This window comes from Patagioenas fasciata, chromosome 23 (assembly GCF_037038585.1).
Source record: "Patagioenas fasciata isolate bPatFas1 chromosome 23, bPatFas1.hap1, whole genome shotgun sequence".
In the NCBI taxonomy this organism is placed as follows: Eukaryota; Metazoa; Chordata; class Aves; order Columbiformes; family Columbidae; genus Patagioenas; species Patagioenas fasciata.
Genome location: NC_092542.1, coordinates 4,259,515 through 4,278,430, shown reverse-complemented (window position 1 = coordinate 4,278,430; position 18,916 = coordinate 4,259,515). Strand labels below are relative to the sequence as shown.

Below are 18,916 nucleotides of genomic sequence, written 5' to 3'. Positions count from 1 at the left end.
CGTTCACTCATGTCTCGTACACGCTGCCGGTTTGCTGTAGACACTTTAATGTAAATCAGACCTGCTCCAGTTGACTAATAGCTAAGTTTTGAACAGCTCTCCTGCAAAAATATTCTTTTCTGCAAATACATGTACTGAAATAAACAACAAAACATTTACATATCAGACAAGAAAAGTGTGGCTATGGCTTAAAATCCATGTAATTTTTAATTCAAAGATTTTCAGCAACTAACCAAATATAACACATCTAACACATTGCAAGGCATATGGCTCATCTGGAAAGCCATTCCAGTAGAAAAGGTTAATTTATATACAGAGCTGAAATACACGATTAGCTGTCATTACAGAACATCCTTTAACAGTCACAGCCAGGTGAACACGGTTATTCACAGTTCATGGATACACAAACTGGCGTTCTCTAAAATGAAATGGAAGTTCCTGTATTTTTCTAGAATGAAGTGTATGCACTGGGAAACAATGAATTACCCTGACTGGGAGGAAAGGGTGACCAGTTTTTCTCCTGCACAGTTTTTTCTTCTTCCTTGCATTGCTGTTTTATGTCAGTACTTGGTGACTTGACCCTCTGTTGCACAAGCACTTCTTCAGCTCATGTAGCTGCTGCTGACATGGCAACACTGACAGCCAGAAGACATTTCTGGGCATTAGGAGCAGTTTATCTTCTGAATAAAACAAGTACAAATACACAAGTACCCAGAAAGGATTCCCCAGTTGCCTCTCTTTACAAGACTTGATAGACAAACTAAAGTACACAGTGACAGCAATTGTTTTTAAAAATTATTTTACGTTCTAGACTTGCAGAGAAGAGTGGAATTCAGGAAGTAAATACTGGAACTAGCAACTCCCCTCGTATTCAGTGCAGCGCGTAGTTCTGGCCTCCAGATGTCCAGAAGAATGTAGTGAAGTTAGAAAAGATGCAGAAGAGGTCAATAAACTGACCAAGGCAGTGGAGCATCTAACTTACATGACAAATATAAAAAGATGGGAACTCAGCTTGGAGGCTGAGGAGGATACCAGCAAAAATGATACAAGCGACTCAGTATTGCACTAAATACTGTAATACAAGAACTAGCAGCACTCACTGAAATAAGTCAAGAGGTCAGTTTAAAAGTGCCTCTTTACACAGTGAATGGTAACTCTCTGTAAGCTGTTGCCACATTCTTGAGGCGGATTGTACCAGGATATGCAAAAGACAAAAGAAATATTAATGGCAATATGAATGAATACTAAAGGCCAAGGCAAATTCTTTACCATCCTTAACCCAATTGCAGCTGATCCTGCAGAATTATGAGGAATGCAAACAGCAGATCTTAACCAGGCTCGTGTGCTCTTCCTAAATAACGTCTTACTGCAACTGTCAGAGAGAAAATGTTGAGCTCGTGCTACTAGTCTGGTCCAAGGAGGTGTTTTTTATGCTTTTATGTTCCTTTTGTGTGTTCTAAGACAAAAGACGCTGAAGTTGCACAGCTGTTATTACAGTACTCTGTCCAGGGTAAAACTACAAAGCAAGTAATTGTTTTTGTGGTTCCTTTTTTTGACTATCAAGGCAAAATGTGTCATCTTGCTAATTTTCCATTGTCCTGTGCAAAAACATAGTCAGCACTATTACATTTACAATTATCAAACAAGCAGCATGAAAGATTGAGAAATAGCATAACACAAGCCATTCGACCACAAAAAAGATCTTTGTTCAAGAGCAGATACGTGGATCAGTGTCACCCTGATGATTATGAGCAATACTAAAAGAAGCAGATGTTAACAGGAAATAACTGCTGTGCCTGTTTTTCAGTCTTTCCTTTTTGTAGAAAACTAGTTTATTTTCTTCTTTTCCCTTTTTACAGACCCCACGCTGGGCTAAACCCATCATTCATCCAACTCCAAATGTTCAGCCGGTTTAGATTCCATCAGAAGAGGCCAATTTATACACTTACTGATGATTTGAAGTAGTCAAAAACCAGGAATTAGACTTCAAAATTAGAATGACCTGACGGACAGTGGGCTTCAATTAGTTTTATTTGCCTTCTGTTTTCTGAGCCTGTGTGACATCTTTTGATCCTATTTCTTCAAGAAATACAAAGTCCACAAACTTAAGAGTTCTGTTTGTGTTAGGGAAAACTGAAACTGTTGTTATATTTATTCAAGAGTTGTGGCCTTAAGAAAAACACAGATGTTGCAAAATATATGACAAAATTGGAAATACTGGTAATACTGCAATAGAAACAACATATGAAATAATGGGGGGGTCTCAAGCTGAACTTGGAATTCTGGCCAGAATTTTCATAGCTAATAGAAGTAATCAGATATAGTTTTCAATCCATTTCTTCATGCAGAGAAAGCAAGCTGTGAAACTTGAGTTGGCATCCAGATGTCCTCTGAATTTTGTAGGTTTGACTCAAGTTTGTTTCCAGCACGATACTGGGAGAAAGAGGGAAGGAGAAATATTTGACGTCAAGCTATGAAGGCCAACAGTTTGGACGATCCTCTCATTTCTTAGGTGAAATAGGTTTCTGGCACTCCTTGTTTGAATATGTTTCAGTGTTTAACATGAGTTTTCAGATAATCTAAGGCAGTGTGTGTCTACTTCCCTTGCCATAGATTCAAGCTTAGTGTCACACTGTATGTTTCTGTAGCTTCACACATCATCTCAGTGGGTTTATCACTTTTCAGTGGCAGCGGTGGGGTGATGAAATTCCTTTCCCTCCTCTTCCACAGGAATCATTACATCGTTCCCTGGAAACGACTCTGTTTCCTGCTCTGGATAGTGCATCACCAGTTCCTCTTCCACGTTTTCCTGGGCATCAACGTTACTTTCACACCCTCTAGCAGCACAGTTCTTGCCACTAGGCGCTCCTAAAATGGACCCCACAATAACAGTGTCGGCATTCATGATGTATATTTTTTCTGAGGAAGGAAAAAAATAGTGCTGAGCGTAGTTAAGCATCACTGCTGACCCTAGAGATGGTTCATTTTCATGCTTTTTTAAATTTGATACTCAGTTTTTCTTCCCGCCCCCCACCATTCCATTTTCTAACCAGGGGCAAGCCCATCTAACCAAGCCCATCACTGTGAAAACACAGAACTCACTATAAGCCTTCAAATGACCTCAAAATTGGGTTTGGAAAAATTGCCAGAATGTCTCATGTAGACTGTGTCTCAGGTAACAATTCTACCCCTATAAATAACCTTCCGGTGTGATTTTATCTCCTGCCCTGTTCTATGGTCAAAGACTTCATGGGAAGATATGGGAGACACATTTCAAGCTATTACTGTGAAACCAAGAGAAGAAAATGACAGCTGGAGACATGTGAAGTACAACTCTCATTAAGCATTACATCACCATTTTCCAGTTGACACATTTTTGATTTAAAATTTCTTCTGCAAATTTACATCTGCAGGGATGAAAAAGAAGAAGAAGAGCAAAGCATTTTTCTGTCAGGTTCATAAGTGACTGAGGCAAATGTGAAAATAAGAAAGCGTTCTATTGAAATGAATAGATATACCAGAGTTTGTGTGTCAAAGGTTCTGGAGATTCAGGCCCAAACTTTGTTAGAAGCTTTGGACACTCTGCTGCTCACTAACAATCTCAGAATGACATTATGTGCCCATGGTTGAAAAACTGGAAATGCAAGAGGAAAAAAAAAGGCAAGACTCACCGATTTGATTGTTCGTGTGGTCTCTCAGTCGAGAATCGACAGGGCGATCTGGGGCATTTCCATCACTCTCTGTCATGTCAGTCAGGCTCAGATCAGGACTACATGCTTTTTCTGTGCTGGAGAACAAGTTATTGTTGGTTTCCAAAGGGAGGGTTCTGTCAATGAACTCCTTCTCTTCTGGCTCTCTGTCAGCAGTCAGTCTGATCTGCCAATGTAGAGAGGAGAGTAGAGTAGAAGTGGGGTGGATGTAAAAACAACATTGTGAAGACTGTAATAAGTCTACAGAACCCTTCTGCGGCAGAAATCAGCAATGACACACTGAAGTTATGATAGCTGATTGCAATCAGAATATTAGAGTAAGTAGTATCTTGTATGTGTGCAGATGTACAACATTTAAAAGCAAACTGATTTTAAAAAAAATCAGTCTAAGGAGTATTTTAGCAGATATGGACATTTAAAGACAATAAGCCTAATAAACTGAGAATACTTGGAGGATGAAAGTTGCTATAATTTCACTGGAAATGGGGGAATCAAATAGGTGTGATGACTTCAGCAGCTGAGGAACTGCTTTCTGTCAGCACCATATTGACTGATGTTTGTCATGTTCATCCGCAGACTATCCTGTTAAACCAGAAGCTGGTCCTGATGGAAAGTCTTCCAGACAAACCATACCCACTGGGTACCCATATGACAGTCATGGCAAATCCTACAAAGAGTGAGACAATAGACGAGTCCAAATCCCACTTGTGTGACTGGAGCAGTAAGATAAAATGGGACTGACAGACAAAGTTCTCCCAGAAGGTAGGAAAGGCGTGTTCACCCTGTGATTTTGAATCTTGTCCCATAGACTGCAACATGAATGGCATGAGACCAAACCAAATACTCCCTTCGCAAACAAGAGTGGCAACATCATATTATTTAACACCGCATTAGACACAGCTGAAGACGAACTAGCAAGTCCTAGTAGATCTCAGCACTGCAGCTAGAGGATCACATGTTGTGTAGTCCAAACAAAAAGACTGGCACTCTTTAACAGGACATTTAAAAATATCATTACGTTGGAATGGAAAGGGATCTGTTTTGGAATACTGTTCACACTTACTGTATATTCGTTCACCAGGTCAGAACCTGCAATGGAAAGAAGAAAAATTATCAGAAGAAAATTCACAGCAATCACAAGAATTTCAATATTTGCTCTGAAATATCACCCAGCCATGTCCTGAACTACCCTACTGCCCAACATCAGCGTCACCTCCATAATGCACAGTCACAGTTTCTATTGTTTAAGGCAAGCAAGGAAGCAAACATTTCATTTTGAGAAAATTAAGAAGAGGTGTTAAATTGTATTCCTGAATAAATTAATAGAAAAAGCTCTGATGTTTGGTGATGAGGAGAGTCTAACACAACCAAAGAGAGAGATTTAACTGGGCAAAATATGTGTACTCTGGGGGATCTGTACAGGTTGCTATGGCTGACACCCAATTTTTTGGGGCACATCTCCCACATTTGAGTGCCCAGAAGTTAAATGAGCAATTTTTCCAGTAAAGCCTCCCTGAACTGACACACGGCCCAGTGCAGTGGGAAGCAGGTGCCATCTAGTGGGTTGCAACAGCCAGTGTCACCTGCTCACACCAGACAGACAACAGGCCTGGCCTTTTGCATGTGAGCAGAGACACACAGTTGACATGAAAAAGTTCTATGTTTTAAATTAAACTTCTATAAAATAAAGCCCCATATTAAAACTATCCACTTATTCTTTAGACAGATGGATTACAATTCCTGGTCCGCCAGTCACTCACCTTGAGATCCGAGACAGGATTTGTGCGAAGCGATGGAATGCAGATGTGCTGATAAAAGAAAGCATTCCTTTAGCAAAACTCATCATGGAGCGTGCAGGTTCTAACAGCTTTACCACACCCACCGGTCTACAACCAACTTACAACATGCACATCCTGGTTTCTACAGAAGAGGGAATGTGGTTCTGCAGGCACACCCCACATGTAACTCTAGGCAAAGCTACTGAGAGTCGGTATCAGTAAAAACCACTCTTCCTCTCATGCCCAAAGCCCAACCCTATCCCAGGAACCAACAAACACTCACAAAACACTTCAGATATTGTTTAATATTACTGTCTGTGCTGAGAGAAGAAAACACTGGGTTCCCCTTTCCCCACCCAGCTTGTAGTATCTTCCTCCATAAATTCATAGCTGCTTCGATCTTTCTCTTATCTTCTCCAACATATTTCACGACCAGTTTGCGTACAACCGTTATCTGGCCCGCCTCCACCAGGCAGTAGTAAACATTCTCTTCCCCAGTGACCTCCACAAAATTCTGGGATATTTGGAGATCAAACAGCATGCTATGTATTTAAAAACTCACGCTTTCCTTTGAGGATGAGGATCTGCTTCTTGCAAACCTTCCACTTCCAAAGTAACAGCATGCCCACAAGTAGCACTATCACAGAGAGAACCACTCCCCAAAGAACTAGACCTATAGCACAGAAAGGGAGCACAGGAAAGGCTAAGAAATGGCAGAGGGGGAATTATTAGTAGATGTATGGTTTTGGACATTGAACCATGGACAACATTTCACAACTTGTAAGGGATTTGCAGGAAGCTCCCACAAAAAAAATTGCATTTACCAAAGACATATCCAAATAAAACATGTTAGACAGTATAAATGCTTTATCTTTGTTACCTGCCATTGTTGTCTCCCCCTTGGCTGACGTAGGAAAAGTGCCAGCCGGAACTTTCTCCTCAGGAGTTGAACTGGGGTTTTCCATTGTTGCAGCACTTAAAACAATACCAGCAACAGTCACCAGGTTCTCCTCAAACCTCCTTAGGTTAGAGTTATTTCTTTCATTGCTGAATTTCATGGACAAAGTGCTTGGGGTGAGGTAGGTGGGCAATTGGTCCAGGCAAACCTGATCGTGGGTGGCATTTCCTTTGCTTAGTGCTACTTTGTTTAACTTGGCACAGCTGGAGAATGAAAGAGAACAGTGTATCAGTGCTAGAGGACCCTGCCATGGTATAAGATCAGAGTACTTTCCATGTGATGAACATCCCTTTGGTCATTTTTGTATCACCTGCATTTATTGCTTTCCATGAAAAAGTCATTGACCTTCTTCTTACCACTGTGGCATTAATTACTGATTTGGATGCAAACCATACATATGTTTAATTCCACTGTAATCAGTAAACTAACAATTAGGCAAGAGGAATTTCTCCCTTCCTTCAGTACAGAGCTGTGCAACAGGTATAAAGAGAAGCCTCTTGAACTCTGCATATAGATCCAAAGCTATCTCATTAGCCTCTAAATTTGTATACTTTGCACCAGAAGTGACAGGTCTTCCTTTTCACGCTTTCTTAACTTTGATTAATTAGTTAGTCACTTTAAAGATCTATGGACTTACTTCGTGTGCGGCTTGCAGATGTCGGTGCTGGAGTTTTCATTGGAGAAGGTCCCAGGCGGGCACTTTTCACAAATAACATCAGTTGACGAGGTGCCTGTATTAAAATAATGACTGAGGACTGACTGGCCAAAGTGCATCAGGTCCAGGCCTAAGGCCAAGATCAGAAAAGGTAAACTAGACAAGTAGGAACTCCTACCTCTGACTTTGACTCCAAAACCAGGCTTGCAAACAGTGTGCTGCTGGCATCGCAAGCAGGTGTACGTAACAGACATTTGACAGAAGAGGCCTGGGCGGCACTCACACTCGCGGCTGGAGTTGAAGGAGCAGGGCTTTGTCTCCACAAGGTCAGGTTCTGTGGGGAAGAAAGAGATGCAGTAACAAAGGATCGCCCTGCAAGGAAAATGCAAAGCAGGGGCCAAAGCTGAGCACCAGCAGTTCAACAGCTCAGGAAGCAGAACAGGCTGCTGCCGTTCTTCATGATGGCAACTTAAGTCATGAATAATTGGAGAAGCCAGTAGACAATTGCTTGCAACATAAGACAGAAGGCAGAAATTAGACTTGGATAGCACTGAATGAGAGAATTTTTAGGTAGTCTCGGGTCACACAGGAAGCGATACTCATTATGTGCAAGGTATCATTCTGTTCTCTAAATCAGTCACCAAGGATGGATAATTTTGCTGTTGGAAATTCTAAATGAATAAAATATAAATGCAGTGTAAACAAAATACATAGAGAGAATATAACTGTGAGGTATGTGTGAGGGAAAGCAAACCTTTTGCACATGATACACAAGCCGCACATTGTGGCTTATGGAATCTTTCTTTCACATACTGTTCAGGTCCACATCTCATGCAGTCCTCGTCTGGGTTCCTAGGACATGCTTTCTTTTTAACAGAGCCTGGAGAAAGAAAAACAAAATGTGCAGGATAACCTGTTCAGAATCACAGGAGACATCCATCCTGAAGCGTTCTTCTATATTCATTTACCTGTTAGACACACTACCGCAGTGATTTTGTTTCTCTAGCACGTTTTTGCCTTTCCCATTCAAGCATGAAGTGGGTTGCTCTCTGAGCAGTCCTGCTATTTTTACAGTTGCCTTGGCAGTAGTGAAATGGTTTTATTTTTCAACTGTTTTCCATTAAACAAATCAAATTACCTATGTAAGTCTTTCTGATGCTGGATGTCTATGCTATGCACTTCCTCTGTTCAACACTTCCAGCTCACCTGGACTCATTGCTCCCAGTTTGCAAACACACTACCCTGGATCTCACATACCTTCTGTGTATATGCAGCACACATGAAGTCTAGTTGAATTAGATGACCTCTGGAGGTCTTTGCCAAACTTAAGCTATTCTATGACTCCATATTTATGTCTGGTAATCATTTTCTAGTGACCAGTTTTTAAAAGCACCCATGTGGCAAGTTAGCTACAATAACCAGCTAGGAGTACGGGAAAGGCTGGGACAGAAGCATTCCTAATATTTCAGCAACAGATGAAGTATTCTACCACTGGCCAGAGTGCCAAATAAATTAGAAAATGGAGGGGTCAGCTGTGACCTTGTCAGGAAGCGGAAATAACTACCAGAGGGTAAGGAACAGTGGCAGTTGCAGAAGCAAAAGGAAAAAGCTAAAGCAGCAACATAAAGCCAGGCCGAGCTGAATGTTTCACAGGTGGAAAACAGGAGGAGAGAAATGAATCCCAGTTTCAGCATCCAGCCTGCATCACCCAGCCACAAAGAGTTAACCACAGGGAGGTGGGATCTGGCAGGGGAATAACTCACCTACTGTGCATTTTGGAAAGCATGCTGTAGGAGTGCAGGTAAAATCAGCTGTGCTATATTTGGCCCACTAAATACCACCAGACAAGCCTGAACCATGTCACTTCCACCTCCTCAAAACTACTTGTCTGAGACTGTTCTTTTCAAGGTGGGGGCTGACGGCATGCAAGCTGCTCATGTGTACCTGCACGTGTCTGTCATCTCCCCCTTCCTCCCCCAAAGACACAAAAGCTTTAACTTCAGTTACTTTAGTCTTCCTGAACACATGGGATGTGTGCCCTGGGTGTAGTAGCATTGAAGTTTGTCTAACAGTGTGTTCTGGTGATGTCCTGCACTGATTGTGTCCATCGTTCAACAACCAGGCAAAAGCCTGAGCAACAGGAACACCAGCTGCAATCACCTGTACAGAAAAACGTACTGGATGGAGCCTTCCTTTCCTGGAGATGGCTGAACACCTGCCTGCCTTGGTTAGCTTTACTTGCGTGCACAGCTTTTGCTTTACCTATTAAACTGTCTTTATCTCAACCCCCGAGTTTTCTCACTTTTCCTCTGTGATTCTCTCCCCTATTCCACCGGGGCGGTGAGTGAGCAAGAGGCCACTCAGTGCTCAGCTGCAGGCTGGGGTTGAACCATGACAGCAACCAAGCACTGAACCCCTCTTTAGACCCCTTTTTTTGCTCAAATAATAATAGCCTCTTGAAAAGAAAAACATTTCTCTAAGAAGAGATGGATGAGGGTGATGTACCCTAAAATGTCCCACCCACTGAGGGGTTTTTTGGCCAACAGGGGGAGTTTCAGACATTTCCAGAACTTGTCTCGCCAGGGTGTTTCCTGCTTCTGACCTCATGCATCACAACGAGCTTCAGGCAAAGTTCACTGCGTCCCCTCATAAAGGGGCTGTTCACTTTCTCACGTGTGACACTTTCTAAACTGCGTTGACTATGAAGATAATGACAGATTTTCCGCACCTGCATTTTTTCTTTTTTTGGCTCTGACCAGAAACTTATTTAGCCTAATTTCACCGCACCATTTCCATTTCAGACCCTGAGGCAAACTGAAATGAATTCTTAGAACCTGCCTACTTCTGGCTACTTCAGAGCGTCAAGTCAGCCAACAAAAACCACATTAAAAATTCTAGTAAGTTATCTTGTTCACAATTTACAGACTGCATGCAGACTGAACAGCAGCACGGTGGTGGAGAACAAGGTCACATCTGGATCCACACTAGACAGTGATACATGCACTTGCACTTTCCTTCAACAATGGTTCCTCTACAAGAAAGACTCCACGCTGATTTGATCGAATTAGAAATGTACTGACCTGCGGGACACCGGTAGCAGCAGCTTTGCGAAGTTTCATCATAGAACCAATTTTCAAGTGTATCACAGGAATGAGATGGGGTTAGTGATGTCTAGAAATTGAAACGGACAAAAGACACAGATAGAAAACAATTAGTTCCCTATTAGAGCAGATTCCAGTTTCTGTCTCAAGTGCAAATTAAAATCTAGCTAGATTGGCTGTAATGCACAAGGATAATTCTTGTCTGCAGTAAATAAGTCTTTCTATTCAGTTATTTATGCGGTCATAACACTTGAATTCAGTGACCTAAAAATGTGTTTATTATAAACCAATACATTGCTTTACTTATAATTCAGGGACAAATCCTACACTGAGAAAAAAGGGGCTTTGCCTTGAAAAGAATGCTGCAGATACTCACACAATGAAGCCCTTATTCAAATAAGTAATCTCATTTCTACTGTGAGTGGAGGTCTTCAGGAGCAACCTTTGGCTTGACAACATAACTGATACTTATTTAGTTAAAAAAAACCCCACAGAATAGTTCTAATATTAGCTTAGAAAATGAGATTCAGCTATGAATTGTATCAAGAAGCATATAATCAAACTTCATTTATGCATGGCAGGGCCACTTCATGCTCTGGGAAATTACAGTGCTACAAGTTTTCTGATGAGAAAATCTGATTTTTCAATTTGGCATCTCCCTTAATAATCCCCTAAAATGTTGTTATCTGAATTTCATTTTCAGTATTTACTAGAAGGTATAAATAGCAAGTTTTTGTAAAGACTCAGCAGATTCCCCAGGTATTTTTCCCACATGCTACTGGTAGAGCAGTTAAATACTTCACAAAACCTACATCTCACTTTCTGCAGATGCATTTCCCTACTGCCTTTGCACGCCGTGCAGAATCTTACTACCTAACTCATTTCACAGCTGTATTCTCCTATATAATACGCTGCTCTTTTCACGGCAGGACCATAAAAACACAGAAGTTATTTAACTTGCCCCAGGTTACATCAGAAAACAGGAACTTTCAGTCAAGGGGGAAATTAACAAAAGGACAAGAAAAAAAACATATTGAAACCATTAAATTTCATTGAGCTCCAGTAATAGAACTGAGAAATCCTGCCTGACACATTTCTGCACTAACCACTGGGCCACAGAGCCTCCATACAAAGCATTTTTTCGAGCATATAGAGGAAATAGCAAATGTGTGCTCGCTCGGCCTGACTCAGATCAGGTTTACAAACGTGCACCCTGTATTTTTCTCTTCTGAAGAGGAAGCCCCGGGCTGTAGGAAATGGAAGTGGAATCTCCTTGCACCCTGGTTAACCAGCCACTCTAAGATTATATTGAATAACAGGAAATGACACGAGACCTGTCACTAGACAAAGAGTCATTCAGGAGTCACTGCAGTGACGTGAAGCGAATTAACTAGTTGTATAAAGAAATCCAAGGAACAGCAACATCCTGGCTGGAGCTAAGTCGTCCTGGACTACTTTGTCTGTATGAGCTATGGGAAGTCACCACGAAAACCTCACCTTCTGTCCCTGGTTCTCCTGGGCAACAAACTCTGGCTGCAAAATTGTGTTTGACTTTAAATCAGGGTGGGAACAAAATTCTTGACTGATTTATGCAGCACATGAACTTACAGCTTATTTAATTGTCTCTTTTGGGGTTTAAATAGAGGAATAGCGTCTGTATAAAAGTTTGAGGGTAGGGCTGCTTTTTACAAAGTTACTTGAAATCAAAACTTTAGGATTAGATTCTGCTCTTTGTTACAGCAATGCAAATTCTGATCCTGAATTTGACCTGATGCTAGTGCTGTGATAAATTACTGCATGAACCACGCATAAATACTACACAAATTATGAAAATACACGAGAGTACTCAACTTTTACTTTTCTTTCCACAAGAGGGCAGCTACACAATACACAGCATCCACAGCATCACACCAAATGCTGCTTTCAAGCATCCAGTTCTGAGCCCAGCTTAGCAGCCAGCCTTACTGTTCGCTGAGCCAAGCCTAAGGTCAGAATAAGACGTTTTAACAAATCATGACATGATTTCTATGGCTGAGAAACTACATTCTGGAGACCCCACTATTTCTAATCCCAGCTACCTGCAAAATGTTTTAAGAGTTGCCATTCTTTTAGTTGAAGTGTGTTTAACAAATACAAAACTTATTATAGATCCTTTCAGCGATAAATAATGTAACATATCGATGCTCACCATCAATCATCACCTCCCTGTTCTACTTTTTTTCCTCTAAATTCTAAAGCTGGTTGATTAACAGCAATGCAATGATGCAAAGTTCTTCCCTAAAACAAAGCAGAAAGGTTGGTGCTTTGTAGACCTGAGTATAATCCAAGCCCCCATAGCTCTAGCACTTCAGGCTTAAAAGCTCAAAATAAATTACATAAGCAAAACTGGCGGTATGGAAAGGCCAAATGTCACAAAGATGACGTGGGCTTTGCTTCTTACCTTACGCAATACATTTTGTAAGCTGAATTTCAAGTTTTCATGCATCTGGAATAAAAGATCTTGTGCTAAGAACCCACCAAAACTTCCACGAATATTTGTGTAAGCGGAAAAAATTGGTGCCTAAAAGCCAAGAGCATGCCTCGCAGAAACGGCAGAGGGGAAGGGTCAAGGCCTCCATGTTTTAAGTCTCCCATAAAATGAAACTAATTTTCTGCAGTTATTACACTACTTCTGGGAACAAGAACAACATAGTTTTCATTTTTCTGTTTATGTGTGCTGAATATCAGAGTAATAAGTTAACTAAAACAAAAGATAACCAGTCAAAGATATGAAGTGAAAAGGGAACAAAAATGTGTATTATTAGTGGGTAGCAACAGGCCTGAACTGAGGTAACTTGCCCACTCAGTAACTGAACTTGTGAATTACCTCGGTTTCACCACCTGTATCTGCTCTTCCCACATGCAAAACACCACATCCAGCATCTCAGCTACAATTAGTGAAATTGGGGTGCAAGTCTGCAATCAACTAATGGCTTGTTTGACTTTTATTTTGATGAGCTCAGTAGTTCTAATGACAGCGAGACTCACCAAGAAACACAGGGAATTCTGCACGTCTTGTTTTCCAGTCCCACTCCCATGACAACTCAGTGCTTCTGGAAAGATGCCTTATGCATTTTCTTGATCTGACCATCAACTTAAATGTCTGTGTGCAAGAAGGCTCCAAGTGATACAGTTGATGTGTTTGGGGTTTTTTTTTGTTCCTCAGCTGTTGGCTCTTCCTTTTTTAACATAAAAAATCTAGACATGAACCATCCAGTCCACCCGCATTTGGAGGGACTGGAAGATGATTCATGCATATTTATCTCACTGTTCCTGGACAGAATGACCACTGAGTGCTGGAGTTATGAAATATTTTATTGTTAAAAAGCAAATATTTCAGTGGCTTGGCCAAAAAAAGCATTAGATTTCCACAGAATTATGGAAGCAACACATGCGTGTGAATAAGACAAAAAGTTTAACTACAAAACAATGAAAGTCTTCTGCCTTGGACCATTACCCCATTTGTTAGCATGAACTTAAGTCAAAGAATCCTTTTGCAATACATTCTAGGATGACAGTGGAAATTTAACCCTGTCTCGGAAAAAAATATGAGCTTAATTACTTTGACTCAGGATTGTGCGAATATCACTAATAAAACTCATTTTTTCCAGAACAAAACCAGATTATTTAAATTAAGACTCTTTGTGAGGCAGAAGCTGAAGGTTAAGGTTTGACTTAGCAGGTCCTAGTTGCTCATAAATAGCTCTTGAAATGAAAGGACGGGATAAAGCAAAAGAGACAGAATAAAGTTTCACCCTCGCATTACAAAACCTCAGTGCTATCACCTTCTTACAAAAAGCATCAGCTGTGAGCGGTGGGGTGGCAGGTTCAGCTTCTTTATTCCGTGGTGCCCGTGTGTAGAGGCCCACAAAAAAAAAAGCGCTAAGAAATTCTCCACTTACAGCTTTGGCCATTTGTCCTGGCTCCAGTACGCTTGCAGAAACTGTCCATTAGCCAGTGAGAGAAGATTCCCTTCATTGTTTGTGCCCCTTACTGCTTATTTCATAGGGAAGGATTTGTGTGTAAGAACTTCCACTTCTGCTCCATTCCCCCTTCTTCTTCCTGGAACGCCTAGAAACACTGAAAAGTGGGGTATGATCCATGCTCAGCAGCAACTAGCATGCGGCTTCGCTTCATCAAGGAAATCTCCAATAAATTTTACAGAACAAGCTCTCCTAAATCTATGCAAGAAACAGGATGAAATGCAGTAACCTCAAAACCCCCTTAACTAACATTTAAAGTATTTTTCTCTTTCATCTTTTGACTATCCCTGCTCCTTATCAACTCTTGTCTGAATCTCAGGACAGAAACAGAACTCAGGTTATTGTTTTCTTGGTTTTTTAAAGCTTTGTATCTCAAGGTCCAACTAAATAAAACAAATGTATTTGATACAAAGCATTTGGGTTTTTTTCAGTGCTTCTTTCTGAGAATTTGTTTCAGAAAATAGGGTTTTTGTAGCTCTTCTCACTTTCTTTGTATCTACAAACATGTTTGCTATTCCAATCTAAATAATGGCAATTGTAAAGATGGTGCTGAATTCAGTGGGCTACTCTGCAACTCAGTCAGGGCAAGGTTTGACTCATTTATTTATGGTCTTTTGAGCTCACAGAGAAAAAGTGATGGTGAGGCAGAGTAAGAAATCAGCTTGCTACAAATGAGCTGTTCAGTCAGGAAGAAAGCGTATTACGGTAAAAAAAACCCTTCTAGCAGCACTGGCTATTCTAGAACTGACTAAGACTGCAGCAAAACAGTTGACTCCCTTTCATGCTCCCATCCAAATTCTGACAGTACAAAAGAAGCTGATGATCTAAGACTTCAAGTAGTCAAGCTGGATCTCCTTCGAGTAAAGACGTTATTAACAAGTAAGAGTTAACTGAATATTAAAACAAACAAAAGGCAAACTGTGGACTCAAGTGAGGTGGAATAGGGTTTAAAGTATGACCGATAAACTGTGACTTGCTCATATTAAACAGTATCACTTGTAGTCCAGTAGTAAGAAAAGCAGGTTGATGTGATAGAGACAATACAGACAGACAGTGAAAAGCCCAGTTGCTCATCCCAGAAAGATCTACATATTTATTCTGGGTAACTGACGATTTTTCAGTGAGTCTGAATGTTGACAATGAGTATCAGAAAACCACATTTTCTCTCTGCCCCTTTCATTTTATGAAAAAAACACCAGGAGTTATGTCAAATAGCAAAATACCATCTTCTTTTCTATTGCAGTTCTCCTAAAGCAGTTTGCATTCAGTAGACCAAGCAAGGTTACCTGAACACCCTCCTACGTATTCCCCAGGGGGGCAAGGACTACAGATTCCAATCCTAGGGAAGAACAGTGATCTTTCTATATTTCAGGAAGGAGACAGCAGCAGGACAGATAACCAGGGCAAAACAGAGCGAACTTGCAATGTGGGAGGGGAAATGACAACTAAAGACACAAGATCAAACTACTCTTTCTAGAAGAGCCAGAAGGATCTCTCTCAAATGTCTATGAACAGGATGCAGGACTTGCTTATTTTCAAAGATCTAATTGGAGTCAGTTTCTCATTAAAAAGCTGACAGACCAAGTGATGTGCTATATCATTCAGTTACAGACAGGTGTCTTAGGCTAGTATAGGCTCATATTTCCACTGCAAGGGAAAATACCCAATTTCAGGATCCAAGACTGTGCAGTTACTCACATATTTGACCTTACCTGTGCAAAGAGCCTCTCCAACTGACCTTTTTGTGTGTGTGCGTGTCAAGCAGAGAAATCACCTGGATTTACGTCAGGTGCTAAGGGCTCATTGCCATGTGATGCACTAAGGAAAACTGAGTCAGGGGTGATGGGGGGGAAAAAACAACCCACAAGAGATGACAGGATCTAAGCAGGGAACGAGCTTGCATCTACAGTGCCAGCTGAGTGGAACTAGCGTGCTATGTCTATTTTAAGTCAATTTGATGCAGAAATACTAGCCCATTCATGAGGAAGTCAGTGTCAGAGCAGTGGGCGGTTGTAAAGAGGAAGGTATTTTACTGTTTAGTTTGCCTTTACACCTTTCAATTTGCCAGCCCTGACTCACATCAGTGGAGTGAGCAGAAGCCCTCCGAACCAAGCTCTGCCACAGAGCACCTGGCCATGCAGGCAAAATTAAAAGCCACTCACCCAAAGAAAGGAGAACAGTTCCCCACCCCTAACAAATCTTTCCTCATTCCCTAACTGCGATGTGCCTGGAGGTGCAGTAACACTAACGATGCCAATCACAAACCCCACAGACCATAGCTCCTATCCCCTGCTCCTGCCTGCAAAGTCCCCAGAGAGGGCAAACTCTCCTGCCTGCTCTTCCTACCTTTATTTCCTGACAGCTCTGCTCTATATTTATCACCCTGTGTTGTACAAAGCCTGTTTCTGTGGACACCCAGGACCCAGCCTATGGTCAGGATAGTCCTGCAAACCCAAGGTGCCCCCAGCCCTCCCCAGGCTCCCACATCCTGAGGGGCTGCAGGATCCTGCTGCCACCCTGCCTTACCTGAGGGGCTGTCTGGATATCCTGGAGAAGCAGCAGGAGCCACAGTCCTAGTGGCAGGCTGCAGGCAGCCATCTGCGGTGGTGTTAAATCTCCCCAGGTGCCAGCATTGCAGGTTGGACAGCCAGGTTGCTCCTCCTGGAGGCTGAGATCCACCCAGGGTCCAGTCCAGTCTTGCTCTGTGTCTTTTCATTCAATCCAGAGCCATTCCAGCTGTTCAAGACAAGAAGGAGACAGGCTTTGAGACTCAAGAAAGCTGAGAAAACAATTTAGAAGGAAGGGGGAGGGTGGAGGGGGCTGCCCAGAAAAAGAAAAGTAAAAAAGAGCAAAACAAAACCACATCAATCTCTAGTCCCAGAGCTGTCGGGTTTCTGTGAGTTGGTTGCGCGCATCAAGGTTGTCACCAGAGGTACGCAGCTGGCTGTGCAGAAGTGCAGGCTCCTGAGTCATTTAGGCTGCCCACAGAGAGCACTTCACCACCCCAAAGCCTTGGCCAGGCACGAGTCCAAGCCCTGCCCCATCCAGTTACCACACTCTCAAGAGCTGCAACCAAATCTCAAGAGAGTTCCCAGTAAAAAAACACTCATTTTTTCAGTACAGTCATTTTACTCCCGTTGAATGAGTGTGTGAAAACTCACAACCAATCAGGGTGACTCCACAAAGGTTTAGGCTTTACACTTTGCCATTTTAAACACCAACATAATGCAGAGCATTCTCCTGAGAATCCTTCTCTTTCCTCTGGTCCCACTTGAAATGAATTCCTGTTGCTGACAGTCATCTCTTGGACTGCTACTTGTCATTCCGATCACTTTTGTTTGTTACTCTGGATAACGCTTTTTTGGCTCTGGTGCCTGGAAAGATCTCAGTTGCTTTAAGGTGTCATGAAGCTTTCTTATCTACCCTAAAAGCTTTGTCAAAAGTAAAAGTTACCCACTTCAAAAAAGGACAGGCTGCCTCCAAAACCTCTCTGAGATGCTCAGGAAAATAATGAGAAGTTGAATTCTCACACCCATGGTTTTTGCTTCTCACTCTTATCAGCAAAAAGAAAAAAAAGCAAAACAAAATAAGAGAAAAGATTGCAAGTCGGATAATTGATTATTTTGTTAAAGACCCACAGCTGCCTCACTGCCATCACACCAGAATACCAAAGATGAGAGCATTCCACAGGGACTTTGGGATGATGTAAATATCTTCTTTAACCACAGCTGTAATTCTCTTCCTTTTAAGTAACTACCTCTATTTCTTTCTCCAGAATACCATCTTATAAAAACCAGGCATTTTCAGAACATTTCATACTGTATATTTGTCACACAAATCTAACCTCCTTCCTTCACTCTGTCAGGTTACTCTCAGTCTCTAAGCTGATTTGGGTAGGCATGCCTAGAGATAACTAAGTATCTGAATGTCCAAATAATACATTCTTGATTTTCCTCATTAAATAATGAGTTAGAAATATCTAAACCTTGTGTTCAGGCAATTCTATCTAAAGCTTTTCTAGCAAAAGGTCAGAAACCAACATAAGACACAGCCTGGAAAGTTTTAGCCTCTGTAAGCCATACTGCTGAGGTCAGTGTATCTGATACAAAAATTAATTATCAGAACACAAAACACTGTGCATGAAAGACTTTCCAAAGATTAACAACAGGGAGAGTTTTCTGGCTTGTTTTTGACAAAAAATAAGCCTGAAAAGAGCATAATGAGCATTTTGTATATATATGTATGTCAGTTCCTTTTTAATCTACAGTGTCAATAACTTTTTAACCCATTGGATAACTCCAATTAAATTTGGCCGAGGATGCAATGTCAATACATTTTACAAAGTTTCATGGAACATGTCTTGCACAAAGAGCAAGGATTCTAGTAACACTCACTGAGGGAAAGGCTGCAGAGAGACCGGCGTTCCTCAGAAGAAAGGATCCATCTCACACATCCGCAGTGAAACCAGGCTTCCCAGCAGCCGTCCTTCTTAGAACTCCTTATTCTTAAATTCATTCTTGGCTGAATTCAATATTTAAAAGGATAGGAAGTGTAAAGTGCTCATTGTTGCTGCTGGCTTTTCGGAAAGGCTTTTACACCACACAATGCCATTACAAGTCTGTAATAAAAGCAACAGAAATAAAAAGGGTGAAGAGGTTGTGTTTAACAGGAATGTTCCGACCTGCACGCATT

At 41.5% G+C, this 18,916-nt stretch overlaps 1 protein-coding gene across 2 annotated transcripts; it reads right to left on the bottom strand.

Moving 5' to 3' along the window:
* Nucleotides 1-182: 182 nt before the first annotated feature.
* TNFRSF8 (TNF receptor superfamily member 8) lies at nucleotides 183-17,194 on the bottom strand. 2 transcript variants are annotated; one of them, XM_065855182.2, is made up of 12 exons: nucleotides 17,085-17,194; nucleotides 16,751-16,960; nucleotides 10,182-10,272; nucleotides 7,856-7,981; nucleotides 7,280-7,435; nucleotides 7,084-7,177; nucleotides 6,369-6,649; nucleotides 6,051-6,161; nucleotides 5,471-5,518; nucleotides 4,774-4,799; nucleotides 3,672-3,876; nucleotides 183-2,919 (listed from the first exon to the last, which is right to left on the bottom strand). In XM_065855182.2, exons 2-12 carry the CDS (start codon nucleotides 16,820-16,822, stop codon nucleotides 2,675-2,677), a joined length of 1,455 nt encoding a protein of 484 aa, XP_065711254.2. In that variant the 5' UTR covers nucleotides 16,823-16,960; nucleotides 17,085-17,194; the 3' UTR covers nucleotides 183-2,674. The 2 variants fall into 2 exon arrangements, with proteins under 2 accessions (XP_065711254.2, XP_071654494.1); XM_071798393.1 differs by having other exon boundaries at nucleotides 183-2,868.
* Nucleotides 17,195-18,916: the final 1,722 nt, after the last annotated feature.

Coding starts and splice junctions, on each gene's coding strand:
- TNFRSF8 (XM_065855182.2), bottom strand. CDS start 16,822: ATGGCTGCCTGCAGCCTGCCACTAGGACTGTGGCTCCTGCTGCTTCTC. Junction 7,178..7,279: donor TTTTGGAGTCAAAGTCAGAG/GTAGGAGTTCCT, acceptor ATTTTAATACAG/GCACCTCGTCAACTGATGTT. Junction 5,519..6,050: donor CCTCATCCTCAAAGGAAAGC/GTGAGTTTTTAA, acceptor TTCTTTTATCAG/CACATCTGCATTCCATCGCT.